Source organism: Mobula hypostoma, chromosome 4 (genome assembly GCF_963921235.1).
Source record: "Mobula hypostoma chromosome 4, sMobHyp1.1, whole genome shotgun sequence".
In the NCBI taxonomy this organism is placed as follows: domain Eukaryota; kingdom Metazoa; phylum Chordata; class Chondrichthyes; order Myliobatiformes; family Myliobatidae; genus Mobula; species Mobula hypostoma.
In genome coordinates, this window is record NC_086100.1 from 174,901,205 (window position 1) to 174,925,144 (window position 23,940).

Sequence of the window (23,940 nt, forward strand, 5' to 3'; positions counted from 1 at the left end):
TTTTTAAGCTATCTTTTCTAGACATTGATATTGCTAGAATAATGATATTGGAATGGGAAGAGGGTAGCGAAAGAGATTTTTTACCTTAAAATTACTAATGATCATACTTATCATTTATAGATTATCATAATTCACTATAGATGGATCAAAAAGAACTTTAATCTGGTTCACTATTTAACAACTTAAAGAGAATGTTGGGGGGGGGGAAGAATGTCAATGATGGGCAAAATCTCAGTCCAGTGGTCTATTATTGTTGGCAGGTGGAAACTAAATGAAAGGAGTAGTTTCCAATTAGAAACTGCTATAGTTAAAATCTTCTCTGCAAATTTTAAAAAGATCTAAGTATATAAATGTTTTTTTGTCAATAGGAAATAATTATGCAGACACCAACTTGACAGTTTCTATGGTGATAATTCTTGCCTAATTTGGAAATTTACATAATTTTTTAATGATGGTAAAGCAAAATATCCTGAGCCTTTAGCAATGACTTTTTGTGGCTGTTTTCTCTAATCTTCAGGTTCTAATCCACGAATCAATATTTCAAATCTGGCAGTTACCTTGGAATTTTTTAAATACACTTAGCCTATATCTAACCAGTAATCTACTACACCAAATCTTCCAGCCAATGTTTCATACAGATTCATGACTTTTTGACTCTATACCTTTTTGCTCTCTCACTGCTGAAGGCAACAAAGATAAAAATCAGACTGATGCCTGAACAACACAATATGTGGCCTAGTACACCCTTTATGTACTCTAACTCTATTTCCTGTTTGTCAGCCAAAATTCTATCCACCCTATTTATTTACTACTGTCTTAAACTTTAAGTAAGTTACCTATGTGATTATTTGAAACACTTTAGAAAATCTGTACTACTTAATACAATTGACTATCTTATTTCTAAATCCTCAGCAAATTTGTCATTCATAACTTTAGCAAAGTTTGCTGGATTAATTGTGCATTTTTGAATTGTTCTTTATATTATAGATAAATTTAGCCTGACGTCTTAGGAGTTTCACTTCAACCAGTAGTACAAGGCTTAAGCAACTTCATGCAAAATTTTCAGTTCTGTGCATTTGTGAATGTTGCTCAAGATTTCCAGCATCTGCAGAAACTCTGGTTTCAATTTTTCAAATGTTTTTTAATCAGACTAAAAATTGAATTTAAAATAACATGAGAATTTTAAGTGATTGTTAGAAAACATGGCACTAGAAATAGTTTACATCCATATTGGCATGTTTCTTTAATTCATCAGGACAGTGGTAAAACAAACACTATACAAGAAGTTCTATAATTGTTTGCATTTTCAAAGAAATGAAATTAGACTACCTACAGCTTGGTCATCTGCTGCAGTCCGTTCTGGTTGTCTCACAGGAATTGCCGTAGGTTTTAAGTGATTAATGCATGAGGCGCATTTGATGGCTTTGGGCTTGTACTCGCTGGAGTTTAGAAGAATGAGGGAAGGTCTCATTTAACCTATCAAATATTGAAAGGTCTATAGATAGTGGATGTGGAGAGGATGTTCCTATCGTGGTGGAGTCTATGACCAGAGGGTATAGCCTCAGAATAAAGGATGTCCCTTTAGAACAGAAATGAGGAATGTCTTTAGCCAGAGGATGGTGAATCTGTGGAATTCATTGCCACAGATGGTTGTATAGGCCAAGTCATTGGGTATGTTTAAAGTGGAAGTTGATATGATTAGTAAGGGCATCAATGGTTACAGGGAGGAGGCAGGAGAATGAGGTTGAGTGGTTATATATCAGCCAATATGGAATGACTAAACAGACTTGATGGACCAATTGACCTAATTCTGCTTCCACAGCATGTCTTATAGTCCTGTGGTCTTAAAACTTTTATTGGGCAAGGAATAGCACAAGTGACCTCTTTATGCACAATGCACTGTGTTGTAAGAAAAACTATTAAGTGAAATCATTTTTTTAAGACTTCATGAATCATGGTAATTATTTTGTGGAATTTTTAGGGTAAAGTGTACACAACAGCTTATATTTGAAGTAGAAAGCAACATGTTCCAAATGATACTTGGCTTTGATGCTGACTCTATTAATGGAGGCCTCCAGCTGAAACAATGTCTTTGCAATATCATGCCCCAGCATGTAGGAATCTTCGCTAACTTTCATGCCCTTAGCAAGAATGAGGGTCAGGAGAAGTAAAATTAATATTAGTGTAAATGACTGGCATTTTAGGTGACTGAAGACTACTTGTACATTCGTGATCTGTTGTGACTTTTTTAGTTGAAAGTATAATTGTATGAAAATAGCAAGTCTTCACACTTGACTTTACCATAACCTATTTAGAAGCAGAAAGTAACCTTTTCCTTCTAAATTTCCACTTTGACTGTTAAAAAATGTCACAACAAATGTTCTTACTCACAGTTGTGCCTGGATAATACTATGGATGTATTGTATTGAATGAGAAATAGGCGTAGGGTTTTCTTGCATGAGAGGCAGCTTTGTGGGTCATTACAGAAGTGGGTGAGTTTGGTCTCTGAACCACAATCCAATCCGTTTTCTCACAACATCTCAAAATAAGTATCTAGATAAGCTCTTGGATTATCAGTGCATAGATGACTACAGACCAAGTATTGGTAAAATTGATTACCAGATAAGTACCTGATGTTTGGCATGGACATGCTGGGTTAAAGCATCTGTTTTTGTGCTGTATTAACCAATGACTCTTTTCAATATGTGGCATTGTCACTGATCTAGAAGAACTGTACAATTTACACTTAAACTGAAATTCTTCATAGAAAGGAGTTATTTAAGATGCATTTATGCTTCCGGCCATTTGGGCTTTGAATGTAAATGTTAAGAAAATGGTCAAGAGTTTTGATTTTTTTTTTAATTAATTTTAACTGTGGTATCTTGCCCATTAATTTTGCACAACTGCTGACTTTAGCAACTTTAAAGGGGCAGTATCCAGCTTGAGGGTCATTTGAGGTTGATGTGCTATTCTTTATTGTATACAATATGACTAGTGATATTGAGAAAGAGATGTAGTGATTTTTAAGAGACATTTAGACAGGCACATGAAGCTGAGGGAAAATGAAGGATATGGACATTGTGTAGGTAGAAGGGATTAGTTTAGTTAGCCACCTGATAACTAAACTGATTCAGCGCAATATTGTAGACCAAAGCGTCTGTTCCTGTGCTGCACTGTTCTATGTTCTATTTAGTGGTGCATACTTGTATTACACACTATTAATAATACATTGTCTATTAATTATGTTTAGAAAAAGCATTATGGCTATCGCTGGGTTCCAACGGATGAAGCAATGAAGATGTTTTAACACAAAAATGACTACAATATGCACAGTGGGTCCTTTTCATTGTTTTTCTGAACTTTCTACCCTGTTGTGCAAAGCCAGCACTGGCAAAGAAAAACTGTAAACATTAATAGTCTCTTAATGAAATTCTTTCTTGTTTTTTTTAAAAAAGCTCACTGAATATTGATTTTAGCATGTCCAGTCAATTTATAATAGACCAGTTTGTACAAAGCCACATCTGAAGCTACATTGGTTAAGAATTCATTCTAACACTCTAACTCTTCATGCTATTACCACTCAGCATTTTTACTTAAACTCCTTTGAAGTCAGGACAAGAAATCAAACTGGTAAAATTACTACGTGGAAGAATATACCTTTTTCTTGTGCACAAAAGTTATAATATGTTGACAGTAGAAAGAGATTTCATTTTTTAATATGGTGCAGCAGACAACAGAGTCTACTGCTAGATTCTGAGAGAAATATGCCTTTAAGTTCCTGTAATCTACTCCATGAAAAATCTGTGACCCAGAGTCTAGCAAAAAGTGGACAAGCCCACTCATATTTCTAATGTTTCTTCTGCATATTATTAAAGATATTTTTGTACGTGGAAGCACAATAAATAATAGTAACCAAGTAAAATGGTAAGCTTATGATTAAATAAATCAGAACACTGCAATCCTAAAACCTGTCATCAGAGATTTGGGACAAGCTCCATTTGAATTCTGAATTTTGTACTTTAGCTGATTCGTGGCACAATGAGAGAGACTGAAGTTGTTTCCAAAAGTTAGTAGAAAACAGTATTACGCTTGTATCTCTTGGGTTACAATGAAAGCAGCATTGCCTTGGTTCTGAGTGCAAGTCCTTTCATGTTGCATTGGCCGTCGGATGCTTGTGGTGTTGGGACATAATGATGGTGTTAAAAGAATTAAAGAAACAAATTACTTTTAAGTGGGTTGAGAGGTTGGTGATGAAACATCAACGGCTGCCTGAGAAGCAACTTGGATCTGCTCCAATTTGCCTACCGGTACAACAGGTCCACAGCAGATGGCATTTCATTGGCTCTTCATGCAATGCTTGAACATCTGGACAGCCAAGATGCTCTTTATTGACTGCAGCTCGGTGTTGTTGGATCTCTATCTATTTTCTAATCCTTGGGATTCTTCTGTGAGTCAGAATTCCAAGATTTTTTGAGAGTACAGACAAACATACAAATACTAAGCAAACTAAATAGAGAGCTGAGAAATTATGCTAAAAGTTGAATAGCTGTGAAGACAAAGGACAAAGGAGCCATAATGGCACTATGAAAAATCTATCACTTTTATAATAAGAAGGAAAATATCTTGGATACGAATGAATTAGTTAACAGGCTACATAATTAAAACAATTACATCACATGGTTAATGTGCTGATACTTAGACAGTGAGAAAGGTGTTAGTTTAGCTGTTATACCAGTGAGTGAAAAATACATGAGTTTGTTGAAAAGTACAAATCTTATAAAAAGTATTATTTTAAAAATATGTGGTTGCCAACAGTGTTCAATACTATCATCCCCTCAAAGCTAATCAATAGATTTAAAGACTTTGGCCTCAGCGCATCCTTGTGCAATTGGATCCTCAGTTTCCTCACTTGCAGATCCCAGTCAGTTTGGATTGGCAGCATCTCCTCCACAATCTACATCAGTACAGGTGCACCACAAAATGTGTGCTTAGCCCCTTGCTCTACTTGGTTTACACATATGACTGTAGCTAAGCACAGCTCCAATGCTGTATTTAAGTTTGCTTATGACACTGCTGTCATTGGCTGAATCGAAGGTGCTGATGAATCAGAATATAGGAGGGAGATTGAAAATCTGGCTGAGTGGAGCCACGATAACAACTTCTCACTCAATGTCAGAAAGGCCAGGAGCTGATTATTGACTTCAGGAGGAAACCAGAGGTCCACAAGCCAGTCCTCATTGGGGGATCAGAGGTGGAGAGGTCAGTAACTTTAAATTCCTTGGTGTTATCATTTCAGAGGATCTGTCCTAAGCCCAATACAATATAAAGAAAGCATGTTAGCACCACCACGTCTTGAGGAGTTTGTGAAGATTCGGCATGACACCTAAAACTGACACACTTCTATAGATGTGTGGTGGAGAGTATATTGACTGGTTGAATTACAGCCTGGTATGGAAGCACCAATGCCCTTGAACAGAAATGCCTACAAAAAGTAATGTATGTTCCCCAGTCCATCACTGGTAAAGTCCTCCCACCATTTAGCACGTCTGTAAGGAGGGTTGTCTCAGGAAAGCCACATTCATTATCAGGGATCCCCAGCACCCAGGTCATGCTGTGTTCTTGCTACTGCCATCAGGATGAAGGTACAGGAGCTTCAGGACTCACACCACCAGCTTCAGGAACAGCTGTAACCCCTCAGCTATCAGGCTCCTTGAAACAGAGGAGATACCTTCACTCAATTTCACTTGCCCAATCACTGAACTGTTCTCACAACTGACAGATTTAATGTCAAGGACTCTTCATCTCATGTTCTCAATATCGCTTATTTATTTATTATTTTTATTGTTTCTTTTTATCTCATCTTAGTATTTACACATTTTGTTGTGATTTGCACACCAGTTGTTTGCACTGTTGGTGCGGTCTTTCACTGATTCTATTAATGGTTATTAGATTTATTGAGTATACCTGCAAAAAGAAGAGAATCTTAGGGTTATATATGGTGACATACATGTACTTTGATAATAACTTTACCTATGAACTTTGATTTGCTGATGAATGGATGTTGTAGTTGTAGTTTGTTGTAGTGTGGCAGAGAGACCTCTACATTGCTGAGACAAGGTGGCAACTCTCAGACACTTCCTCTGACCTACCCCTTGAAGATGACCATACTCCAAACCATCAGAAAACTCTCCAACTCTATGACTGACCTCATCAGCTCTGGAGAACTCTCATCAACTGTAACTAAACTCATAGACCCCTTACCCCATATTGCTTGTCAGCCTGACTGTTCAGGTAAGCCCATTGTCTCTTCTTGCTCCTTCCACACTGAACTTGTGTACTCATACCTTGACTCCATTCTATCCTCTTTAGTTCAGTCTCTTCCCACCTACTTCTGACTGCCTCATTTTCACCATGGATATCCTGTCCCATACACTTCTACTCCCATCTAGAAGACCTTAAATCTCTCCACTTCTTTCTTATTAAAAGAACCAACCAGTTCCCTTCCACCACCACTCTCATCCATCTGACAGACTGGTCCTTGTGCTCAATAATTTTTCCTTTGGATCCTCCCACTTTCTCCAGACTGGAGGGTTAGCCATGGGCCCCAGCTAAGCCTGCCTTTTTGTTGGCTGTTTAGAACAGTCCGTGTTCCATGCCTTCCCTGGTTATGCTCCCCAATTCTTCTGCTGCATTGACTACTGCATGTTGGTGATACTTCATGCACCCATGCTGAGCTCATCAGTTTCACCAATTTTGTGTCCTAATTTCCTCCATGCCTTTAAATTCACTTGGTCCATTTCTGACACCGGTCTCCCCTTTCTCAATCTCTTTGTTTCCATCTCTGGGACAACCTATTGATTGTCATCTTTTATAACCCTACTTATTTCCACGTCTATCTTGACTGTACCTCTTCCCACCCTGATTCTTGTAAAAATGCTATTCTCTTTTCTAGTTCCTTTGGCTTTGCTGCCTCTGTTCCCAGGATGATGCTTTTCTTTCCAAGACATCAGAGATGTCCTTTTTCAAAGAAAGGGTGTCCCTTCCTCCACGATTGATGCTACCCTCACCCACATCTCTTCCATTTCCTGAACATTTGCACTTACTTCATCTTCCTGCTGCCTTAACAGTGATAGTTCCTTTTATTCTTACCACCCCGTGAGCCTCCGCATTCAACACACCTTTCTCCGCAACTTACGCCATTTCCAAAGGGATCCTACTACTAAGTATATCTTTACCACACCCCAGCTTTGTGCAGGGATCACTCAGTTAGTGATTCCCCTTGTCCATTCGTCCCTTCGCACTAATCACCCTCCCAGTACTTGCCCTGCAAGCGGCCAAAGTGCTACACCTGCCCATTCACCTTCTCCCTGGACTCCCTTCAGGGCCCCAAACAATCCCTCTGAGTAAGGTAATATTTCACCTGTGGATTTGCTAGGGTCGTCTGTGGTATCTGGTGTTCCCAATCCAGTGACCTCAACATTGGTGAGACCTGTCGTAATTTGCGAGACTGCTTCGTTGAGCACCTCTGCTCCAACCAACCAAAAGTGGAACTTCCCAGTGGCCAAACATTTTAATTCCAATTCCTGTTCTGAAATGTTGGTCCGTGGCCACCTTTTGTTTCAAGATGAGGCCACACTCAGGGTGAAGGAGCAAAACCTTGCATTCCATCTAGGCAGTCTGCAATCTGATGGCGTGAATATTGACTTCTCCTTCTGGTTTAAAAAAAAGTGTTTTCCTCTTCCTCTTCTATTCCCCACTCTTGCATCTGAAGGCTGATTTATACTTCTGCGTCAACTCGACGCTGTAAGTAAGGCGTCATCGCGAACCCTATGCAGCGCCTACGCGGATCGCTACGCCGTAGCCTGACACACACCTCTCCGAAAATGTAATACGCATTGCGGCAACGCAGACCAAACAACTGTGATTGGTCCGCTTGGTAGCATCGCATTTCTTCCTACGCTGCAATAGCTTCCCATTTAGTGACTGAAGGGCAGGGAAGGAACTCTGGCTGCAGTGCTTTCCATAAAGCTTTACAGACCTCCAAAATTATGGAGGACACATTTCACGTTTACGAAAAAAGACGCTCGCTTTAAACTTGTTTACTCCAATAAGACTACCAATACCATGAAGCCTTGCACGGGTAGGTGTGTGTGCATGCAGGACGTGCCCGAATTGCAGAGCGATGGGGACACACCAACGCACAAGTATAAATGTTCACAACGCACGTAGGCCACTTGCGTAGGCTACGTGGTCCATTTAACGCACAAGTATAAATCAGCCTTTAGCCTCTTCTCACTTGCCTATCAACTCCCCCGGGTCCCTTCCTCCTTCCCTTTTACCTCCCCTGTCAGATTTCTTCTCCAGCCCTTTACCTTTCCTACACGCCTGGCTTCACCTATCACATAGTTATCCTCCTTCCCCTGCCCCCACCATTTTATTCAGGCATCTTCCCTCTTCCTTTCCAGCCCTGGAAAAGGCCTGAAACATCGAATGTTTATTCATTTCCATGGATACTGCTTGACCTACTGAGTTCCTCCAGAATTTGGTGTGTGGCTTCAGATTTCCAGTGACTGCAGAATTTGTCATGTGGATGAATACGTGTTTCAAAAACAGAAACAGACTCATGGAAAACATTATAATTTATCCTTTCGTGAGTGCTTTCTTAGTGTATGTATGTGACTCTAAATATGGTAAATGCTGGAAATACTCAGCAGGTCGGACAGCTTCAATGAAGAATTGCAGTTTTTGGGTTGATAATGTTCTCCTTTTGCATTTCAAGTATATCACATCATTTGTACAAATCAAGTTAGCACATCTTTCTAAACTTGTAATGAGTCAGCTAATCTCAATTTCCAGGCATGGGAAAAAGCCAAATTAAATGTTGAACAAGGATTGGCTTTAAAGGGATTCAAACCCCAAAACGTCACATAAGCAAATGTATTTTGAGTGAGATACCAGTATAAATTAATCAGATCAGAGAAGAAACAAGAAGAGGAAGATGCCCACAGTGAAAAAGACCTGGTAGATAAGTAGAAATCATTGAAGTTTTAGATAAAGTATAGTGTGTGTGTGTGTGTGTGTGAGTGTGTGTTTGTGTGCGGGCGCGCATATAACGTACTGTAAGAGCAGAGGAAGAATTAAAGGATCTTTGAAAATGACTAAATAGAAAATTCCAGATTAAATATTTCAAACTATTAAAAAGGAAGATTTGTGGAGACTTGACGATTTCTAATTCCCCTCCAACTACGGGAGTGATGCCAAAGGACTGCTAACATTGTGTCTTTGTTTACAAATGGAGGAAGGACAAAGCAAATAATTATATGCTAACTGGTTTAAATTCTCTGGGGCACAGATTATTCCAATTAATGCTGAGGAACAATATAAACCTGCATTTGGAAAGGCACAGATTAGTCAAAGGCAATCAGCATGAATTGGTTCAGGAAAGGTCATCACTATTATAACTGAAGTTTTAAGGAGGGTCACAGCTATGCATTTGACATAGGCTACTTGGACTTGAGGCCTTTGACAGCATCCTGCATGACGTTTATCAAAAGAATAACAACTTGTGTTAAGGTAATGAACAGGATCCACAGTTGGCATGAAGCAAGGGAGAACAATCAGTAAGTAAGGTGGTTGAAGAGGCAATTGGGACGCTTTGTTAGTTATGACAAAGTAGAAGAGCAAAACCTTAAGCTGGAACTGTGTACAAAACTAGTTGGACCGTGGCTTGTGTATTGGGTACAATTCTGATGACATTACGGGAAACACGATTCCATTGTGATGTATACAGAGAAGATATAGAAAGATGTTACCAAAATTTAGAAATGCTATCAATGTGAAAAGATTAGAAATGGTGAGCTTATTTCCTTTGGAGTGGAGGAAGCTAACAGGGAGCTCTTTGTGTAAGTGTATGAACGACCAAGATTGAGTCAATAGGAAGGACCTGTTTCCTTAAGTAGAGGATGAATGTGGTTATTAAATTGCATCCTAATATACGTGTTGTCAAAAGTACTTTGAGTCGTGCACAACCTCTTCAGGTCACCAATTAGTTCCCTTGGAGAAAGATGTTAACAAAAATTACGTCACTAAGTTTGAATAATTTTTGGCCAACACTAATTGAAATATTGGTGGGTGGCATGTTGGTTAATGGACCACAGTTAATGGACTTGGGTTCAATTCTGACCATTAGGGCCACATACGTACATTTTACATGTTCTCCCACTGACCATGTGAACTTCCACATGGGTGCTCCAGGTTCCTGCAGCATCTCAGAATAGAGTTTATTGTTTATTTACTCAGTGATGCAGCGCGGAGTAGGTCCTTTTGACCGACCTTTCAAGCCACACTGCCCCAGCAACCTCTGACAAACCCAATTCATTCACAGGACAATTTACAACTTACCCAGTATGTGCCGAGCTGTAATGGCGTCATGCTAACCATTATGCTATATATCATGAAATTTGCTGCTTTTGTGGAAACAGTACAATCCAAGACATAAATTACAATAGGTCACAAAAATAAATAGTGTAAATAATATATGATGTTCTTATCAGTGTTTTGGTATGTCAGTTGGCTTAGAACAGTTAAGTAGCAAAAAGAGTCGAGGTGGAATTGAAGGACACAATGAGAAAATGAGTTGCAGGGAAGTAAGGAGAAGGGGAATGGAGCTAATGCGATTGATCTGATGGGAGCTGGTATGGACTGAATTGCTTTCATCTGTGCCACACAAAGTAAGTAACTAGCATTAATCAATCATTACACCCTGTCCAATTGCCTTCGGTTATTTTTGCTTTTTGTTTAAAAACCATAATCTATGAAAAATTAATTTCAGATTAGAACATTTCTTAAATCATTTTATAAAGCAATCATATTTTTAATTTAATTTACATTTTTCCAATGGGAGTCATATCTTTCCTTTGTAAACAATCTGATGGTTATTTTCCTTTTATTTGAAGTGTTTTCCTTTGAAAGAATAAAATGATATCCCAGTAGTATTACAAGCTTACTGAATGTTTGCACTTGTATGTTAAAAGAACTGACTTTTACCGTCTGTTCCAATCTGTAAATATTACAGCAAGGTTTTTCCAGGTTCACAAAGCTTACTAGCTGGATTAACTTTCCTTTTGAAATGCTGATCCCAGTCCAAACCGTCAAATAAACAGAACTTTGTGTGAACCTTTTCAAACAATAAAACAACGTTTACAGATAAAAGCAAGAGTGAAATGAAATTAATAAAAGGAGTTCAATTCTTAGTGTAGGGATAGAGATTAAGGTACAGAATTTGGAGCTTTTCCTGAAAAAATTTTGTCCATCAGACTGGCAAAGTTTAATGAAAATAAACATGACTTAATCAGGAAAAAATACATACTTAAAAAATTGTGTGCACATTTACTTATTTTGTCCTTTAACTTTTAAGACCATTAGACAATAAAAGTGGAATTGACCATTCTATAATGGCTAATTTATTATCCCTTTCACCTGCTTTCTCCGGCCTTTTTGTCTCTTTACAGTTTCTATTTCTCTACCAATTTTGTGATTTTTAATTTCCGTTAATGTATAATTGAATCGGGGCATGCATTTCTATCTGGAGCCAGGAACCATCCTTCATCAAAGTATTTAAAAATTGGCTTCAGAGAGCATGTTCTTTAAACCAAGTGATGCTAAACATCTTGAAGATGTATGTAAATTTTGAATTAATTAGAAGCATGTTAGGTGGGTGTTCCTTTCTAGCATGCCAGTTGCCTAGTGTACATAGATAAGATTAAACAGCTTTGGGCTGTTGGTTTTAAGACGGTTGCAATGCTAAATAAGCATGTAGACTCTTAAGAGTAGAGTTTTTAGTTTCAAGTAAGAATGTTAAGACATTGTCTTCAATAAGAAATTTTGTGCGTTTCACTGAGTAGCGATCTTGTTCAGTTCTGAACAGTGGCAAGATCATTGGATGCGATGAAAGTCTTATTTACAGTAATTTCTTCTGTTGCCTAGGAGAACTTTATAGATGTGAGCCTTGACTTATAACAGCAGCGAATAATTTCATTAATTTGGGTTTGCAGATTAATTCTGTAGTAACAGGGCAGAGCTTTGTTGACCTGAAACTGCAGGCCATCTGCCAGTTGCTTGTTTCAGCATGGCCCCAGGCACAGTTTTCTCTCCCAGCACTTCAACGTGGCTGAGAGCAGCATTGGGACTGTCCCTGCGCAGACAGACGGCTGTATTCGCCGAATGGTTTAGACAGTAGGTGTGGCCTCCATCCCGAGGCTGTCAAGATTACTTTAAAAGTTTTTGATATTCAGAAATGTCACGCACCATTTGGGACCTATCAAAAAAATGTTTAAAAACTTAAAAACACATGCATACAAACAACTAAACATAGAAAATAGGTGCAGGAGTAGGCCATTCGGCCCTTAGAGCCTGCACCGCCATTCAGTATGATCATGGCTGATCATCCAACTCAGAACCCTGTACCAGCCTTCCCTCCATACCCCCTGATCCCTTTAGCCACAAGGGCCATATCTAACTCCCTCTTAAATATAACCAATAAACTGGCCTCAACTGCTTCCTGTGGCAGAGAATTCCACAGATTCACCACTCTCTGTGTGAAGAAGTTTTTCCTAATCTCGGTCCTAAAAGGCCTTTATCCTCAAACTGTGACCCCTCGTTCTGGACTTCCCCAATATCGGGAACGATCTTCCTGCATCTAGCCTGTCCAATCCCTTTAGGATTTTATACGTTTCAATCAGATCCCCCCTCAATCTTCTAAATTCCAACGAGTATAAGCCTGGTTCATCCAGTCTTTCATCATATGAAAGTCCTGCCATCCCAGGAATCTATCTGGTGAACCTTCTTTGTACTCCCTCTATGGCAAGGATGTCTTTCCTCAGATTAGAGGACCAAAACTGCACACAATAAAAGCACTGAACCAAACAGTTAAATAAGTTCCATTGATTTTTCTCCTGGCAACCAATGGTTACTATTCTTTTGCTGGAACTCCTGTGCTTATGCCAGATTTAATTGGTCACAAGCTCCGTGGCTGGATTCCCAGCCTAAGAGCTGGGAAGTATTTGAAATTTGCATCAATCTGTGGAACTCTTGAATTTACTTGTGCAGCCCACAGTCAGCAGAGGACAGAACAGAAAGTGTTATCACTAGCTTAAGCCTGTGCCAGTGATGTTAACTGGAATTTGTGTGTGGAAACAAAGATAAATAGGGTTGATGCTTCCATTTAGCATAAGAACGTCAGAAGTAGGAGCAGGAGTAGGCCATCTGGCCCATCAAGCCTGCTCCGCCATTCAATAAGGTCATGACTGATCTGGCCATGGACTCATCTCCATCTACCTGCCTTTTCCCCATAACCCTTAATTTCCCTACTATGCAAAAATCCATCCAACCTTGTCTTAAATATATTTACTGAGGTAGTAGTCTCTGCTGTTTCATTGGACAGAGAATTCCACAGATTCACCACCCTCTGGGAAAAGCAGTTCTTTCTCATCTCCATCCTAAATCTACTGCCTCAAATCTTGAGGTTATGTCCCCTAGTTTTAGTCTCACCTATCAGTGGAAACAACTTTCCTGCCCCTATCTTATCTATCCCTTTCATAATTTTATATATTTCTATAAGATCTCCTCTCATTCTTCTGAATTCCAGCGAGTACAGACCCAGGGGACTCAATCTCTCCTCATAGTCTAACCCCCTCATCTTTGGAATCAACTTGGTGAACCTCTTCTGTACTGCCTCCAAAGCCAGTATATCTTTCCTCAAGTAAGGGGAACAGAATTGCACGCAGTACTCCAGGTGTGGTCTCACCAGTACCCTGTACAGTTGCAGCATGACCTCCCTGCTCTTAAATTCCATCCCTTTAGACTTGTGATTCCTGTCATTGATTTAAGATTAGGCCCTTTCAAACTGTTTTCTAAATCTATTAGAAAGCAGAGCACCTGTACTTATTGTTTGCAAAGATTAAGCATGTTGATAAACCTCTATAGAAGTGTGGTGGAGAGTATATTGACTGATTGCATCACAGCTTGGCATTAAAACACCAATGCCTTGTACAGAAAAGCCTACAAAAATTAGTGGATATGGCCCACAACCATTGAGCTCCTCCACATGGACTGGGTGTCACAGGAAAGGAGCATCCATCACCAAGGACCGCCCACCATCCAGCCCATGCTCTTTTCTCACTGCTGTCATCAGGAAGAACATCTCTCAGAGCCTTGGGATTCACACCACCACGAACAGTTATTACCCCCCAACCATCAGGCTGTTGAACCAGAGAGGATAACCTCACCCAACTTAATTTGTCCCATCACTGAACTGTTCCCACAACCTATGAACTCACTTTCAAGGACTCGTGTTTTTGGTATTTATTTAGATATTATTTCTTTTTTCATTATTTTTGTATTTGCACAATTTGTTTGCACATTAGTTGTTTGTCCATCCTGCTGGGTAGAGTCTTTTATTGATTCTGTTGTGTATTTATTGTGGTTGCCTGCAAGAAAATGAATCTTGGGGTTGTTTATGGTAATATATACAGTACCATGCAAAAGTACAGTATAAATATAAATAGTTATTAATAATTGAATTTAATACTTATAAAAAGAACCAAATAAATATAAATAATTAGGGTTCCTAAGACTTTTGTACAGTATTGTAGTAATTTTATGTATTACACTGTACTACTGCTATAAAAATGCAAATTTCATGATGTATGTGGGTGATGGTAAACCTGATTCTGATATGGGTCTATTGTGGACTGAGAGTGGGAGGGGGTAGGGAGAGGGGAATCATGGTTGGGAAAAGGGGGAGGGAGGGAATGGGAAGCACAGGATAAGCATTCTGTATTCAATAAATCAGTTGTTTGGAATGAAATGACCTTGCCTGATGTCTCGGGGTTGGTTGTGTCTGTACCTGCGTCAACACCCATCTCCGGCACTCTTTCTCTGCCACTTGTCCCACACCCCTCCCTTGCTATTCTCAACTTCCTGCCAGGTTTACAGAATCGCTGTCTACTCCATGTTGACAAGTACAGTACTGTGCTAAAGTCTTAGGCACCCTAACTATATATATGTACCTAAGACCTTTGCACAGTACTATATATACTTGGATAATAAACTTGGAACTATTTGAGATGTGCACTTCATTATTTTTTTTCTCATATCCAACCTCATTGCCAATCTCATATCTTAACATTGCCAACCTTTTCTCTCCATCATCATTTGCAAGTTGAATGCTAATTATTTGGAGTTTCCGGATTTAACTTTTGAGTGGACCGGATATTCAATATTGTTTTTTCTTTTATTAACTATGATTAATTAAGTGTCAAAATTAGCATGCATCAACTACCTTTAAAGAGTTTCAAAATTGACAATTTCTCTTCTGTTCAATGTCCAGTACTTGATGAGCATGAGATGCCTCTGAAAGAATATTGGGGAAAATGATATTATTTTTTGTTCCTACCACAATCTGCATTCCCTCTTCATGAACCATCTTTTCTGAAGCGCAACTAGATTACTTTGTACCTTCCAACTTTTATTTGAACCCGGGATGAGCTTTTGTATTTTCCTGTAAACAGTCCATTTCCAGCTTGTGTAAAGCATCTGGACTGTCCCTTGAAACCTGGCTTAGCTCATCTACTTTCTCATTCATACTTTTCCTCTAGTTTTATTTCTAATGCCTTTGTGTTCCACATATTATCTCCTTTAAAACTTGGTTCAGTAACATTCACATCACTATCCACCTGTTATCTTCAATTTTCAAAGTGTCATATCCCTTCCTCAGTGCAACACCCCTGCAGCCAATTATTGCTCAAGCGATCAACACTTTGCCAACTTTGGCATTTTGCACAAATATTGCTCCATTATGTCATTCCCCACTAAGGCCAAAAGTTGTGAAATTCCTACTGAAAATTTCATTCCTCCTAACAGACAGTTCTTGAAACACCCTTTTTGTGTTATTTGCCCTAACATTTTCAGTCAGGTTTTGACTGGTAATTTGCCTGTGAACTATCATTAGTTTTTAATTGTGTAACTGAGCTATGTGGAGAGAACAGGTTTTTTAGATTAAAAAATAACCAGGTGTACTGATGTTCTACTTTTCCTCTGGATTCCAAATTTGTATAGTGCACATGCCAAATCTAAGCTACTAAATAACAGCAACCAGATCTAGGGCATACATGGTAAGAGTCTGTGAGAAGGCCATTGATGTCCTGAGGAGCTGTAGCTTCAATGTTGAGCAGCTAGGAGGAGGAGATAATAGATTTCTGATACTTAATAATAAAAAAATGCCTATCATTTTGCCCTTGAGTACTTAGGAAATGAGCAGCTTTTATGTAATGTGCTGTTAATTTAAAAACTTTGAGAGAGAAGACTTGTTTTTAAGATCATCCTTGCAAGTGAAAGCAGATTGACCTTGCATAATTCCAAATGTATTGACTGTTTTCAGATGCTGGTAGTAGAATTAGAATTTCATGATTAAAGTTTGTACTGATTACCAAATCAGCAATGGTTCTGATGCTAACGATTTTAAATGTATCATTTCACAAGCTTTACTCACTTACCAAGTGTGCTACAGCTTGTAATTTGAGACATGTTTATGCTGTTATTCCCCATTCCCTTTCCCCCGTTAGTTTCACCTCCTTTCCATGACAGATGTATATATGGCTGCAGGTCTCTGAAATTCTGCTTCTGAATGATGTTAAGTCTGATCACCAAGTTAATTTATAAAAAGGGAGAAAAGAGTAATGAGGATACTATTTTTACACAGGATTTGATGTGGGAAGAATGATTGAAGCAGATTTGATTCTAATTTTCAGAAGGGATTTGTGATTGGAAAGTGAAAGTGTACTGAACTATAAGGAAATGGCACAGATGGGCTAGCTCTTGCGGGGCTGCTGCTGATACCTCCCTCTTCATTGAAGCAATTTATTTGTATTGCATTATTTATTATTTAAATGGCTGGGAATATTTCTCTCACAAATGGCAAAGTCTGCAGTACTTTGTATGCTGCTTTCAAAGTGTATGATTCTTTCAGTTCCTGGATGTTCTCTGAGAAATGGCTGTTTCAGTGATGGAAAAACACGTTGCAATCAAATCTTGCCAGTGATTTCCATGAGGGTTCTCTACACCTCTCACTGTAACTTTGGCCAAAGGCTACCACAGAGGCCCTTGAGGAAAATGTTCGAGTCATTATCCAAAAGGATAGTAGCAGTTGTTGCAATCTTAACATTTATGTGATGGATATGACGAGAAGACACAGGAGCAGAGTTGGCCTATTGGTAGTGTGTTAAAATAGGGAATTGTGAAAAATGGAGGGGAGTGAGATCAGTTGCTCAAGCACAGTAGGGTGCCTGATCCCCTCCTATGCTGAATGATATCCCTTCAGTTCTCTTACCCCTGACATTATCCAACTTCCTGCTGTTGATGTCAGAGTGGAAGGGAAAAGTTTTTTTACATTCTGGTATGTTGGTGTGGCAGCAGTGACATTACTGATTATTAAACTGCAGCAAGAAATGCAAGTGAAATCTCACCACAGCAGCTGTAGAATCTGGAATAAATCATCTGAAATTTTTGAATGCATCTTATGAAGTAAACTTCTCTGGTTCACTAATAGCCTTAAGTAATCTGCTGTCTTTACCTGCTCTGGCCTATATATGACTTCACATTACTGTGATTGACACTTAATTGGCTTCTGAAGTGGCCCACAAACTATTCAGTAATGTCAAGCTGCTGTTTTTAAATCGGATTAGAATAAATTTGTGTTCATCATCCAGCATCTGATTCAAATGTGGCAAAGTGGCTCCAGGCCCAGTTGACTTTGCAGATCTCTGCACGTATAACTCTGGGGTCTAGTGTCTAAATTGGGAGAGCTGTTCTTGACCCACAGTAACCTGACGTACTTGACCTCCCTGTATCATACCTGACAAACAAGATGCTTGACGTTAGATAGATAGATGTACTTTATTAATCCCGAGGAAGATTTAGTTTTGTTACAGCCGCACCAACCAAGAATAGCGCGTAAGTATAGCAATACAAAAAACCCCAACAGTCAAACAAAATGCAGAGCTATGCCAGATGGAAAGTATGTCCAGTACCAGTCTATTGGTTCAGGGTGTCTGACCCTCCACGGGAGGAGCTGCACGCTGGATGGCCACAGGCAGGAACTACCTCCCGCGCCGCCAAGTGTTGTATCACGGTGGAATGTGGCCGAAGTCCAACAGTAAAAAGTTCAATGTCCAGTCTGCAAACACATTCCTCGATCGTAATATACCCCGGATTGCACCTTGCATTGCAACCTGGGTTTGCTGTCCCATTTGCAACACAGACACACCTGAGGATAGACATTGGTGAGAAGAAGGGTGGGGGATGTTATAGAAATTGGTGGAATACTCCTGGAAGTCTTCAACATTAACGTCAGATTGGGAAAAGGAAACCTGATTACCACTTACTGTTCTCTCTCGTGAGGAGCAACATTGGATAGAATCACTGAATGTAACAAAGGCTTTAGGGCATCAGGAGGTGATTTGCTGCAGCATGTCCAGCCTCTGGCCTCAGGAATTATGTGGCTTGTCCTAATGTTGACAATAGAGAAATTCAAAGATGATTATCCAATTAAGTATGGAGGGTAGGTTGTAAGGCTCTCCTGTTAAAGCCAGTCATGGCCTGATGCAAGTGCTTTTTTTTAAACTGAGTGTTGAATCAACCAATCTTGGTAAAATTAGCTAGGACCCTGTTTTTCAGTCTTCGCAACGCTAATATACCTCTGGAGGTATTCATGTAAGCAATGTCCAACACCAATCACCTTCAGCTGTTTCATCAATGACATCCTTCAGCCATCAGGCTAGAAGTAGAGAAGTTCACTGTGCAATGTTCAGTTTCATTTGAAATTCCTCAATGTTGAAAGAACCCATGCCTATGTTCACCAAGGCCCATACAACATTAGGGCATGGTCTGATAAAGGGCATGTCACTTTCCTGTTGTGCACATATCAGGCAATGATGTGCTTTAGTAGGAGAGAGCTTCGCTACCTACCCTCCATGCTCAATTGTGTTATCATCTTTGAATTTCTCTGTTGTCAATATTTGGGTAAGCCGCATAAATTGAGGCCTGTGGCTGGATATCTTGTAATGAATCACTTCCTGATGCCTCAAAGCCTTTCCACTATAATGTAAGTTCGAAGTGTGTTGGAAGTTCTGTCTTTGTCTGGTGAGTAGCTCCAAGACATCTAGAGCTATTTTCAGGACAAATTAACCAACTTGAGATTGACAGTCTATCTATCCTTAATATTCATTACCCCATCAACCAGCACACCATGTCCTTGGCATGTGTCATCTATAAATACACTTACTTCTTTGTTGTTGAGTCTAAACTCCAGAGCACTCTGAGGGCATTCAGGATATACTCCATGGAGAGTGGGGATAGGCAGCACATGCCAGCTTTACCAGCAAAGCCCCTATTCTGAAAAACAAATGTAAAACCAAAATGTGTCCACAAGTTCCTGAGCAGGTTTGTGCTTTTTATTTATATTTTCCTCCATTTATCTTTGTACTTTCACATATTGGCAATTTTCCTTTGGCTGTTTTTTTTTACCATAAATTAATTATATTGATTGATTGGGTGGAAGGAACATACCCCCTCCTTTTAAGCATGAAACCTGTTATGATTCCAACATAACCAAACCATAATTCACTGCATGATCCAGTTTCAAAGGTGTATAATATGTTAAACTGTTCAGAATTTTTCATTCTGAAGCAGAATGAAAGTACATTTATTCACTTTATTATGTTTCTTTTTTGAAACAAAAGACAATGACTACTTTGGGAATGTTTTTATAAAGTGCCACAGTAAGTGAGTAGACCTACTCCACGGGGTGGAGTAGCTCTGCAGGATTTCCCTCCTTCTGTGCGAATGATTTTGTTCTTCTCATTCTGCTCGGAGTGCTCTGTGGACACATTCTTATTCTGACTTCTTTCCCTGTCCTCCCTTTCACACTGTCAACCCAAAATGTTGACTGTTTATTCATTTCCATAGATGCTGTCTGACCTGCTGAGTTCCTCCAGCATTTTGTGTGTGTTACTGTAGACACAGGTGGGGCAATTAATAATTTGCATTTCATAACTCAGACTGCAACTGTTAATAACTTTAGCTCATTGTTTTCTGACTCTCCACCTCAGTATTGATTAGTAACCACATTAATGGACTGAGTGTCCCTTAGTCTGGTTTGGGCAGTTAACTTTTATACATATACTGTGCTGTCATTTGGATTATAGTAATGCAGATACATTCATCAAGGTTTTTGAATTCCTGAAAGAACTGTAATAATGTACATTCGTTTCAAGCCTTGTATTTCAAAAAGCATTCTGTCAAGAAAGGTCAATTTGGAGTGTGCCAAGGCAACAGATTATGTACTGGCATCAGTAAAGCTTAACCAACATTTGTGTTTGCTTTTGACTCTAGGCATTCGTCCTCCTATTATGAATGGCCCCATGCATCCACGCCCCCTGGTGGCACTGCTGGACGGCCGGGATTGCACCGTAGAAATGCCTATTCTGAAAGATGTAGCAACTGTGGCTTTCTGTGATGCACAGTCCACACAGGAGATTCATGAAAAGGTGAGTACAGCAATATTTGGATTAAATAATCTTTGAATGCGTGACAATATGAAATTATTATATTATCTTACAATTAAATGTAACATCAGTTTCGTCTTCACCATCTCTAATTTTGTTTGCACGTTGTTTGCCATTGATAACTCTGCTATTACTCTGAAAGGGTTGTTAAGCCTTAAAATAGAAAATACTGTATTACTCAGCCAGACAGGCAGTATCTGTGGGACAGGAAGCAGTTGATGTTTCTCTTTCCACAGATGTGCTGTGACCTACTATTTACAGCTTTTTATTGTGTTGATCTTTCTCAACCCTGGTAGCTTGTCTGACATCCAGGAATGTGGAAATTTCCAAAAGATAAATATTGGGAACACTGAGGTGGTCATAATCGGTCTTTGTCATAATCCTCATTGCCTTGCTGTTGACTCCATCCCTTTCTCTGACAGCTACCTAAAATTCAACCAGATTCTGTACAGTCTTGGTGTCATAAAGTATTTAACCAGATTCAGGAAGGAGGAAAGTTACATGTTCTTCAATTTGAAAAGAAATTAAGTGGCATAGTGGTTAAATTACATCCACATCCCAAAGGTGTGTGGTTTGATGGGGTAATTGGCTACAGTAAGTTTCCCCTACCGTGAAGGTGAATGGTAGAATCTAGGTTAGTTGATTAGAAGATGGGACAATTTTTTAAAAATTGAATTAACGTAGGATTAATGTAAAATGACTGGCTGATGGTTAGTGCAAACTCAGTAGTCTGAAGGATCTACTTCTGTGCTGTATTACTCTATAACCCTGTAATCAACCAAGACAAGCTTTGGATCACATGTAAAAGTGGTTTATTTTTTCTTCCTTACACTATTGAAACCTTATCCAGTTTTTGTTACCTTCCAGACCCGAATAGTCCAGTGTACTTTGAGCTGCCATCCCTCATTCCAGTCTCCATAGAGTTCATAGAACCATAGAAATGAACAGCATGTAATGGATCCTTACAACTCACTTTGCCCATGTGAATTGTGATGTCATCTGCTCACATTAGGTTTATATGTTTCCACTACTTTCTTATCTAAGTATGTACCCAAATGCATTTTAAACATTATAATTGTATCTGCTTCCACTGCCTCCTCTGGCAGATCATTCCAAATTTTCATCTCATGTGCCTCAGATCTCCTTTAAATTTTTCCTCCTCTCACCTTAAAACCTTTGCCCTCTAGTGCTGGATGTCCCTTCTTGGGGGTGGGGGGTGGGAGATAAGATTTTGGCTGTATTTTATCTGGCCCCTCGGTTTTATAAACCTTAAGTCATACTTCAATGTCATTTTCAATAACACATGTTTGTGAGGTTGCATTTTGATGAGACAAAATCAGATCAGGAATTTCATAGTGAATGGTAGGGGCAGAACATTGCAATTACATAATTCCTTGAAAATCGTGTCAAATGTAGTCAGGCTGGTGAAAAGGTGTTTGACGTGCTGGCCTTCAGTCAGGGAATTCAATACAGCAGTTCGGAGGTCAGGTAACAATTGTACAAACTGTTGGTGAGGCCACAATTGGAGTATTGTGTTCAGTTTTGTTTACTCTTTTGTAGGATGCACACCGTTTAGATGGATAGAGCATGGAGATTTACAACATGTTGCTAGAACTTGAAGGACTGAGTTATGAAGAGAAGTTGAGCAGGTTAATGAGGGGGTGATATGAAAGAAGAATATAAAATCATGAGGGGCACAGATAGGGTGAAAGTGCATTTTTTTTCCCCAATCTTGGGAGATCTAGAACTAGCAGATAGAGGTTTAAGGTGAGAAGGGAGGGGCATTTTCCCCCCAGAGGGCAGTACGTATATGTAATGAACTTGATGAGCTGAGAGGAAATGATTGAGGCAGGTACTTTAGCAACTTTTAAAAGACATCTAGACAGGTAGATGGATAGGAAATGTGTGGAGGAATATAAGTAAAATGTGGGCAAAAGAGACCAGTTTAGATGGCAATCTTGGTTGGCATGGACAAGTTGGACCAAAAGGCCTGTTTCCATGCTGTAATACTCAGACTCTTAATCTTTACAACATCTTCCACAAAGGACTTTCTTTAATACTGATCAGGTAAACTACTTTGATGCCTTAAGGGCATTATATGAAGTAGGAGGGTTGTTTATGAGATGAGAGTCTCATTATTAATAATTCATTTAGTAGTTTGTTTTTGTAACATCACACAGATCTCTGTGGTGAATTAGAAGTTTCTTAAACAGAAAAATACTAAATATAGCATTATTTTTTCTGTATTTCTGTGTCACTAATGACTTTTAATATAATGCAACAAAGATTAAAATTAAGAGCTCCCCTGAATTCATACAGTAATGTTTTGATAATTAAAATGCAAGACGGATAAAGACTACATAACTCAAAGCTCAACCTTCAGTGTTGTGAATCTTCACTGAAGAAAATCCACAATTGCACTTATCATTGAGAAAATCTAAAATTGGTTGATTTGAAAATAGGCGTGTGACTGTCAGCAAGTTATGGGTGAAATGTAAGCTATGCATAGCAATGTCGGACATGTCAGGAATGTTAGATGAGAGTAGTCATCAGCAAAAACAAATTTCCTCCCCTGATTTTCACTAAACAAAGTTTTTACCTTAATATCAGAGAGGAACAACATATTTAAAGTATTTTTTAAAAAGTGTAAATGTTTTTGCAAATGATTAAATGCTCTGTAACTTCACATTTTAAACGTCCATGTGGATTCAATACTGTGATCCTCTGCGACAGGATATTGTTACTGCAGTAATGGCTCATAAGTTTTGTTCTCTCTGTTAGTGATTACAAATTGAAGTGCAGATGGTAAGAAAGCAACAATTGCATGAATGGCTTCTATTGTGTGTGACTCCACATTGCTCATTGAGCCATCTCAGCTGGAGAAGTCTAAATAGAACAATGGTGGAATCATTGTTCACTTCGCTGCCAACTTCACAGAAAGCATGTTAGCAAAAATTGATTCCAACTTTATTTAAGATATAGAAAACACAAGGAGGCAAATAACAGGGGTAGATTCAAATTGTCTCAGTGTGAAGCATGTAAATGCAGAACATATTTTTGAAAGAAAACAAGTTTTTGCCTTGTATTTGTGGTGATGAGTGAATGAGGCAGACTCTGTTCTTCTCACGGATAGGCTCATGAAGGGAAAAAAAAAGAATGATTGTGGTTCATTTTATCATAATTAACATCAACAGTGTCCAAGCAATTTCTGACAGAGGGCCCAAGCAATATCTATAAATTTGAGCAGGTTGCTTGCAAAGTAGTTTGTCCACAGTGGTAAATTTAGTCCTGAGAACAGAGAGAAGGGCAACTTTTCATT

At 39.0% G+C, this 23,940-nt stretch overlaps 1 protein-coding gene across 11 annotated transcripts in view; it reads left to right on the forward strand.

Moving 5' to 3' along the window:
- Positions 1 to 23,940, forward strand: part of ctbp1 (C-terminal binding protein 1) — a 278,920-nt gene that overhangs the window by 227,648 nt on the left and 27,332 nt on the right. For 8 of the 11 annotated variants that reach the window (XM_063047036.1, XM_063047042.1, XM_063047033.1 and 5 more), the window contains one exon: positions 20,449 to 20,603. In XM_063047036.1, coding sequence (XP_062903106.1) covers positions 20,449 to 20,603 — 155 coding nt within the window. Of the gene's footprint in view, positions 1 to 3,250; positions 3,333 to 20,448; positions 20,604 to 23,940 lie in introns of all 11 variants that reach the window. The other 3 variants (XM_063047037.1, XM_063047039.1, XM_063047038.1) reach the window with 1 other exon arrangement.